Source organism: Barbus barbus (assembly GCF_936440315.1).
Source record: "Barbus barbus genome assembly, chromosome: 44".
Lineage (NCBI taxonomy): Eukaryota > Metazoa > Chordata > Actinopteri > Cypriniformes > Cyprinidae > Barbus > Barbus barbus.
The window spans coordinates 17404761-17413777 of record NC_136722.1 but is presented as its reverse complement, the minus strand read 5'-3'; the positions used below and the strand labels follow the sequence as shown (position 1 = coordinate 17413777).

General features: G+C 35.9%; 1 protein-coding gene across 1 annotated transcript; it reads left to right on the top strand.

The window, feature by feature from the left end:
• Positions 1 to 469: 469 nt before the first annotated feature.
• On the top strand, positions 470 to 8599 carry LOC306863568 (uncharacterized protein). The gene is made up of 6 exons (XM_079406986.1): positions 470 to 648; positions 4600 to 4905; positions 6231 to 6488; positions 6883 to 7164; positions 7267 to 7364; positions 7547 to 8599. Exons 1-6 carry the CDS (start codon positions 603 to 605, stop codon positions 7658 to 7660), a joined length of 1104 nt encoding a protein of 367 aa, XP_079263112.1. The 5' UTR covers positions 470 to 602; the 3' UTR covers positions 7661 to 8599.
• Positions 8600 to 9017: the final 418 nt, after the last annotated feature.

Sequence of the window (9017 nt, the reverse complement as noted above, 5' to 3'; positions counted from 1 at the left end):
TTGTGTATTTATTGATTGGTTGGTGTTAAGTAAAGAGATGAGTGTTTGCACATGTGAGGAGTTGGTGTGAGGCACTGATGAATTAGTGTGGCATTGTGATTTGATTGTGTTTGAAAAAGGAAATCAAGATATGTCCTGTTAGATTTTGTGTGTTACATAGAGAATTGTATGTTGTGTTTTGCGAAAAGTCAAAGGCCGAGAATTAGAGTATGGTTTTGCAGATTTGGTGTGTGGTTCTGATGTTTAGGCTATGTCAGGTTTCTGAAATTGTGTGGCAAGTAAAGATTTTGTGTGTTAGCAGTTGAAAAAAAAACTGTCACATATTATTAGTGCAATTTGTTTCTGTGACTCACTGCCTTTTATGCCTTTTACAAACTATAGCATGTATAGTTTACGCACTGATATTCATGGAATGAGGTGAGGTTACACTTTAGGTTTCTAATCTTAGTGGGAGGGTTCTAAGACCAGTGGGACAACTTGTTCATTTCCAGAGTTTGTATTGCAATGCGGAGGAAAAGAACAGTAATAGAAAGTGTTCAAAATAGAAAGTAGTTGGTCGACAGACTACATATCACAATCAAATCATTTTAAACTATGTGATTATGAAGCTGTTTTTCTTGCTGTGGATTCTGCCTGTAACTTTAGGAGGTAAGAAACCAAAACATCTACTGACATTTATTTACATGTCTGATATGTGCCTCAAAAACAGTCTCAAATTATTAACTCAACCTCAAAAACAGTCACATTAGCACCCCTGTGTCTTTTCAAAAGAAATGACAACCAAGATTTTATTCATAATTGCATGTTTAATTGTAATTTAAATTTAAATTGTAATTAAATTTAATTGTAAAAATGTTTAACTTTTTATTACATTGATGACAATGCTTGAACTGCTTTTGTATTTCTTACAGGGATCAATATAATTGTTACTGTTCTCAAATTTAATACTAAATACCTACATTTTTAGGTCAATAACAAAAATATTTTTACTAATATTTTGAGCCTACATTAAGAAAAGTATGAGTTAGTAAATGTTTTGACTATTTAAACCACATTCGAATGAAGGTAAACACATCAGTGTAGCTTTACTCAAATGTGACCTTTACTCAGATGTGACCAAGTAAATGATTGCAGACTTGTTGGAATCACATGTTCTATTATAACCAAAAGTATTTTGCAAAATATGCTTCAGCGTATTTCTCAATGGCCTTATGGAGTTCATTTTATTTGTGATTTTATTTACATAAAAGGACTTACAACACACATGACAGTATATGGGAGCTTAAATGCTGGTTGAATGTACAGTCATGGCCAAAAATATCGGCGCCCTTGGTAAATATGATCAAAGAAGGCTGTGAAAATTCATCTGCATTGTTAATTTTTTATTTTAAAATTTCACAAAAATCTAACCTTTCATTGGATAACAAGAATTTAAAATGGGGGGAAATATCATTATGAAATAAATGTTTTTCTCAAATACATGTTGGACACAATTATTGGCACCCCTAGAAATTCTTATGAGTAAAATATCTCTGAAGTATATTCCCATTCATATTCACAATTTTAAGCACTCCAATTTTAAGCACTTTAAGGTGATTATGAACATGAAATTATCCAGCCATGGCTTCCGGTTTCACAGAAATATAAACAGAAGGGAAAACAAAGCCCAAATTCCCTTAATCATCCATCACAATGAGAAAAACCAAAGAATATATTTCTGATGTGCAGCTGTGGCTTTAAGAAAAGAGCTAGAGCAGTGAAAATTCCCATTTCCACCATAAGGGCAATAATTAAGAATTTCCAATCAACATAAAATGTTACAAAACTGCCTGGAAGAGGACGTGTGTCTATATCATCTATATCATCCTAATGTACAGTGAGAAGGAGAGTTTGAGTGGCTAAAGACTCTCCAAGGACCACAGCTGGAGAATTGCAGAAAATAGTTGAGTCTCGGGGTCAGAAAATCTTTTTAAAAAATTGTCAAACGGCACCTACATCACCACATGTTGTTTGGGAGGGTTTCAAGAAAAATTCTCCTAGCTCATCCAAAAACAAACTCCAGCATATTCAGTTATCAGACACGACTGGAACTTCAAATGGCACTGGCTTCTATGGTCAGATGAAACTAAAAATGAGCTTTTTAGCAGCAAACACTCAAGATGGGTTTGGTGAACACAGGGATATAAAAGTACCCCATGTGTCCATTGAAATATACTGCTGTATTTTTAATGTTGTGGGCCTATATTTCTGATGGAGGTCCTGGACATCTTGTTTAGACACATGGCATCATGGATTCTTTCAAATACCAACAGATAGGGGGATCACGTGACGCTTTCATGAGCCAAGTTGGTCTTCTTTTTTAAATTTGGGGTAGTTTTTTCGTTTGTTGTCTGGAGATGTCACGCAATCAGAAACTCGAATGAAAATGTGAGAGGAGAAAAGGGTGATCAACGAGCATGGATGCCCTCGAGCAGCAGATGATTGATTTACAAGACCGCAGCAGACGCAGTAATCTCCGCCTGCTGGGACAACCCGAAGGGGCCAAGAAGGATGACCCAATTGGCTTTCTGAAACGGTCACTGCCGATTTGGATCCCATCACTTGCGGGCAGAGATATAGAGATCGAACGCACGCATCGAGTTTACTCCAGAGCTTCAATTGATCACTCCAAACCGCGAGTGTTTCTCTTCAAACTGTTACACTAAAACGACAGGAATTATATTCTAAATGAAGCAAGACATGGCGGTCCTGTAAAAGCGGGTGACAGTGCAATGTTGAGCTTTTTCCCCGACGTCTCTCCCAAGACGGCAAAGAAGTGGAGCTCCTTTGGTGCAATACAGAAGGAATTGAAAGAGGCAGGTCTGCAGACCTCTCTTCAGTATCCTGCTACGCTGAAGATCGTCATGAAACATGACAAGACCAAACTAATGCACTCACCGGACAAAGCACATAATTTCCTGGGCTCCATTCCCGCTCCTCATTCTCCCGGGATGGACATGGTATATAAGGGGTTGATAATACAGAGTGACTCCATTTCTGATTTACTCTTCTAGAACGTCATGTATCAATCAGCTACTGGCAGTTCTTCATGTGAGCTAGGAAACTTGGTATCACTAATGTACAGTTTTCAATGTACATGATACAACTATTTATGTTTGTTTCCTCGTTATGGAAAGTACACATACTCTTTGTTTTTTTTTAACCCCACTTTATCACTCGTGTGTATTCAAAGTTATTCTGTTCTCTTATAATAGGGCTAATGGTAGTGTTCTAAAGAATGTTACTGGCTGTCATATTACTGTCACTGATTAAGACAGGGGAGGGCGGCAGCCAGGGGTTTTCACCCCAGTCTGTAAAGGTTTTATGGGGTGGGTTTTCTTTATGTTAATGGGTTTTTAAGACTTGAGTTAATTCATTTGCAGTGGTACAACTTTTTCTCATTTGTTCAGTTCACTTATTTGTTTGATAGTAATGACTGAAATTAATATAATAAGTTGTAATGTCAGTGGTTTAAATGGCCCCCATAAATGTACGTCTTTTACAATTACTGCGACGAAAAAAGGTTGACATTGCTTTGATCCAGAAAGCTCATTTGTGGATGGATGATATTCATAGATGCAATAATAAATATTACAAGGTGGTCTCTTTTGCTGCGACTGACAATAAAACTAAAGGTGTTTTAATAACTGTTTGAATAAATTTTTATTTTTCCAAATGACAGAAATGGTGATAATGCTGACAGAATTGCCAGTACATCCCTTGTGAAAAGTAATTCTCCCTGATCCTAACTGATAATTCTGTTGTTTCTGCTTCAGTTGTTTACTCTTTTCTCTTTTCTCCTCGCACAATCATGCAGACCATGGTTGTTTTTGTATTCATGTATGTGTTCGCCTTTTAAAAAGAATTTAAAAACAATTGTTCACAAAAAAAAAAAAATACCAACAGATAAGAAATCAATAAGTGACTGACTCTGTTAGAAATCTTATAATGGGCCATGTTTGGATCTTCCAACCGTACAATAATCCAAACACAAACTTCAAAAACAACACAAAAATGGGTCACTGAACACAAAACCAAGCTTCTGCTATGGTCATTCCAGTCCTCTGACCTGAACCCTGTAGAAAATGAGTGAGGTGAACTGAAGACAAGAAGCACCAACATGGAGCTGGGAATCTAAAGGGTCTGAAGTGAAGTCTGGATGAAGGAATGGTCTCCGATCTCTTGTCAGGTGTTCTCTAACCTCACCAGGCATTACAGGAGAAAATTTAGAGCTGTTCAACTGGCAAATGGCGGTTTCAAAAATTATTGAATAAAAGGGTGCCATTATGTGTATTAGAGAAAAACATTTATTTCATAATGATATTTCCCCCATTTTAAATTCTTATTATCCAATGAAACGTTAGATTTTAGTGAATTTTTTAAATAAAAGATCAAAAGGATTAACAATAAAGATTAATTTTCACAGCCTTCTTTAATCATATTTACCAAGGGTGCCGATATTTTTGGCCATGACTGTATACAGTAGGCCCACCTGTAGTCTCAACATGTCACTGTATGTTTGTGTGTTGTTTTTCACACTGTAATTTGCTGTTTTTACAGACACTCATGTAACCTGTATCTATTCTGAGGAATGCATGTTACCTTGCAAATCCACCCACCTTGATATCATCCACTGGTATTTGGATAAAAAAGCTGTGCATTCATTTTTCCGCAATCAAAACCAGCTGGACTATCAGCACGAGGACTACAAGGGGAGAACATCCCTGTTGTCGGAATCTGAAATTAAAAATGGAAATGTATCACTCTTGATAAGAAACATCAGGGTCCAAGATGAAGGCAGATACAGGTGCTATGCTGCTGATGATAAAACAAGTGATGAGAAGTATGTGGTTGTGTCTGTGAAAGGTGAGAGCGAGGATTTCTGAAACTCTTTCCCTTTCATCACTCAGGAGACTTAATTGAGTTTGTTTCGTTTAAAGGCCTAATGCTAATTACTTGAGTTTAATTGGTCAATCACAGTAGAGTGATTTAGTGGCCGACCATTTTTTGGGGGGGGGGGGGGGGGGGGGGTTTTCCCCATTCATTTTTTTAAGTCTTTATTAAAACACTGTCTAGTTTCACAAACAGGGCTTAGATTAAGCCAAGATTTAGGCTATAGTTCGAAAATTGGCCGAAAAGATAAAGTTACAAAACTATATGACAGCTTAAGTGAGTGAAAGAGCTACAATCCTGTGAACAGTGCTGAAATGTATATATATATTATGTAAACTGGATTATGTAATCAAATGCTAAAAATGTATTACATGTAGTTAGATTATATTACGTTTTAAAATACTTGTAATCAGACCACAGTTACTTTCTTATTTATTACATCATTATATTATTCACACAAGTTTTTGTCTTTGGAAGGCTTTTATCTTTCAAACACATTAAAATGCACAAATTCACATTATTTCTTATTTACATGTAATGCAGGGAATCCCAAACCTTTTTCAGCTGAACCGCTTTCACCTAATGTATTTACTTTAAGTAAAGTATCTTATTAAAATATTAGTCGGTTAATTATTAATAACACAAAGGTAAGTCACAACATAAAGGTAGGTCACAACAAAAGTAATCAAAAAAGTAGTCTGATTATATAACCTGCAACATAATTACATTACATAAATACGTCTATGTTCGCGTGAATCATTCGTGGTCCAGCCTCACTTACAGAAAAAGTGAGTATAAGGGTTTTTCTTATGAATCTTTGCAAATCGCCTTTCCTAATAATGTGCTAGTTAGCCAGTTTCCCCGCTAAAGTAAACAGTAGGCCTACTGCTCGGGTCACCCCACGGAAGAGAGGGTCAGCAGAGTCATTAGCATTTAAAGCAACATGGACCAAAAAACAGCTTGCTGAAAACAGAGCTGATTTTTGACATGGTAAAAAATGTGTTTTTTACACTACCATTGAGAAATTTTAACCAAAGTATGTTATAGACTTTTAATTAAGACCCTAAAGATTCATATCAACTTGTGCAAAATGGGCATCCGATGACGCCTTCTGAGAGCATATTGGGAGACATACTCAATAGCATCATTCCAGATACTCTTCTTCTTGAGATGAGAAGCTAACAGAAAGAAAATAGTAATTGAAAATAACAGCACCAATATGATCTTAAAATCAACTATTACTTTTTATGAGAAAACAACAGAAAATAATAGTAGTAACTGTTTTCTATATTTTTTAGCTCTAGTTACATCAGTGGATATCACATTAAAAGATGATTCAGTCATCTGCACCAGCAGTGGAGTTTATCCAGAACCAAAAGTCTTGTGGTCCTCAGACCCTCCAGCAATGGAGCCACTGAACACTGTCAGCCGAACAGAAGATCATCTGTTTACAGTGACAAGTCAACTTAAAGTGGATGTCATCACAGATACCTACACTTATAACTGCTCCATAACTACTAAAGATACACACTATACAGCTAGTCTAAAACAACAAGGTAAATTTACAGATTTTTTTGTCACAGTGTGACTGTACACAGATAGCCGACAGGAAACTTCTAGTAATATCAGATTAATATCAGAGAAAAAGCAAAATTAAAAATGAAAAAATAACGTGTTTAAAAAATGTAATGAAACACAGATTAACACTCTCTTTTTTCAATTCACTGATGACTTACATATTAAAGGGCTGCTTGTACTTTTATTTAAATATCTAGCCTTTAGTTTACAGGGGCAGGGAATTCTCATTCTGAAGCAAAAAACTGTAGTACAGGATGTGTAAAGAAAAAAATGGAAGAGAAAAAGTATACATCATATAATTCTAAGAAATGTGTGAAATTGTCAATAATGTCAATTTTGTTAAATGCACATTTTAAACTTTTTTTTTTTTAGCTCCTTCAGAACTTTCTGAGAATGAGTTCACTTTTGAATGTCCAGTCACTAAGGACTTCAACTACTCTCTCACCTTGAGTTTTTCCACCACCATCCTGACATATGACAGCAAAACCTCCATGAAATTCATTTCTGAGCAGTGGAGAGACAAGGTTACCTTTCATCCAGAAAATGGAACCATTAAACTCTCTCATCTTAATAAAGAGCAACTGGGAACATACAGATGTGAAAGCACTACAGCCCAGTACAGATACATTACACAAACCAAACTCCCATCAAGAGGTAACATCTCAACATCTATCGACTAAAGCAATCATCTGCATAAATACAAAGCAGATAAAAATGTGTTAAACAACATTATTAAAAGAAATGTAATCCTTACAGGTGTGGAAATTGCCTACATAATTATCAGCGTCATAGCAGCCATTATTATTATTATTATTGCCATTGTTTTTGTTGTAAATAGAAAGAAATTATCAGAGGTGAGTTAATTCATTTTGTTTTTCATAAATATATTTATAACTTTGAAATTGACCAAAACATCACACACCAGTTTTCATGTCATTCAAATGAATCTGCTTTCCTTTTTTAATATTTAAACTCAAGACGATTAGTCTTTTACCTCAACATGCTAACCTGAATCTGAGTCGCCATCTTCACACAGAAACTGTCCAGATCTAAAAACACATCAGCCACAAAAAACACATCAGGACCTGGAAATGAGGAGGAGATAACGTTGACAAACGGCAATCATGCCAATGCCAAGTCTTGTGGATGAAAAATGACAAGTTCACGTTTATCATTCAGGAATTATTAAATGAAGACCAGGAAGCCTGAATATAATTAAGAAGACTACTAAAGGCAAAAGCAATCTGGGAGGAACCAGTGAGAGCAGAGAGACTGAAAAAGCGTGTGTAAATCTCAGTGAACATTTAATGGGACAGTTCATTGAAGCAGTCACTGCCCAGACTCAATGGTACTTGTAAACTCAATGGTACTTGTAAACTCAATGCTAGCTCACAAACTTTCAAGCTTCAAGGTTTTAGTCCGTCTTTTCTCAATGTTGAAGGACTTTTCCTCATATTTTACCTCTGTCTGTGGATAGATCAGATTCCAGTCATCATTCTACTGTCTCAAGGCCATGACATGCGTAAAATGTCATGCGTTTTTGCTCATTCCACAGTGAATTCCACTCATTCAAACCAGGAAATACATTCTTAAGAATTAACTTGCTACAGACTAAGCCAGACAAAATGTGCAAACAAGCAAGTTTTGTTGCTTGATTGTTTCAGAAAGTGCTACTCTGTAACCATGGCAACCATCCATTTCTTACACTACAATGACTGTCTATCCTCCTGTCAATTAATCAATGCAATCATGTTTTTCTGCTGTTCTTTTACCAGTCTGAATTGCACTATGATTCACTTTAATGAACATCAACTCAGCTATGAAGGATGTAAATACGTAATTTATTATATTCAAATGTAATGGGAAACTATCCAGCTGCCTCATTCCACAACAGGGCTTGGTAAATCACTCACAAGAACAAAACTATCCGAAACTCTGAGTCAGATATACTCAGTGATCAAATCATAAAAGAAATCCTACCTTTAACCTGAAACTGACGCACCTCCAGCTGTAAAACAACAACAAAAAGATAAGACAGTGTTTTGAACTGCTCAGCACACAATTGTTACAAATAAATCAGAATTAAGTGAACAAGTGGAGCCTGTCTTGCATGTTTTAACATGTCTCCAAAACTGTTTCGTAAAAAGCACTATGAATGCAACATCGACACTGGTTATGAATTGACTGAACACTAAACTGACTCAAGTCACCACTTCTGTAACATTTCAAACTACGTTGTTTGTTGTTACTGATTTATCTGCCCCTAGAATTGAGTTCAGATTCTGACAATCTGTGACAATCTGAGAGAATGTTCAAACAGACAAGAGAAGGAAGTTTAACAGGTGCTTTAAAAAAAAATAAAAAATCACACTCAGATCTCAGAGAAAAAAAAACAAAGAACCGATGTGTGGAATATATTCGTACACAAGACATACCTTACTGCAATTATAGTCATAGCCCTGTTTATCTGGGCCACATTCTTCTGAATTTGTCAAAACATCTGTGAA

Bases quoted from the DNA above. Each gene is read 5' to 3' on its own strand.
- LOC306863568 (XM_079406986.1), top strand. From the start codon at position 603: ATGAAGCTGTTTTTCTTGCTGTGGATTCTGCCTGTAACTTTAGGAG. The intron at 649-4,599 runs GTAAGAAACCAA...CTGTTTTTACAG, and splicing joins TCTGCCTGTAACTTTAGGAG to ACACTCATGTAACCTGTATC. The intron at 7,165-7,266 runs GTAACATCTCAA...TAATCCTTACAG, and splicing joins AACCAAACTCCCATCAAGAG to GTGTGGAAATTGCCTACATA.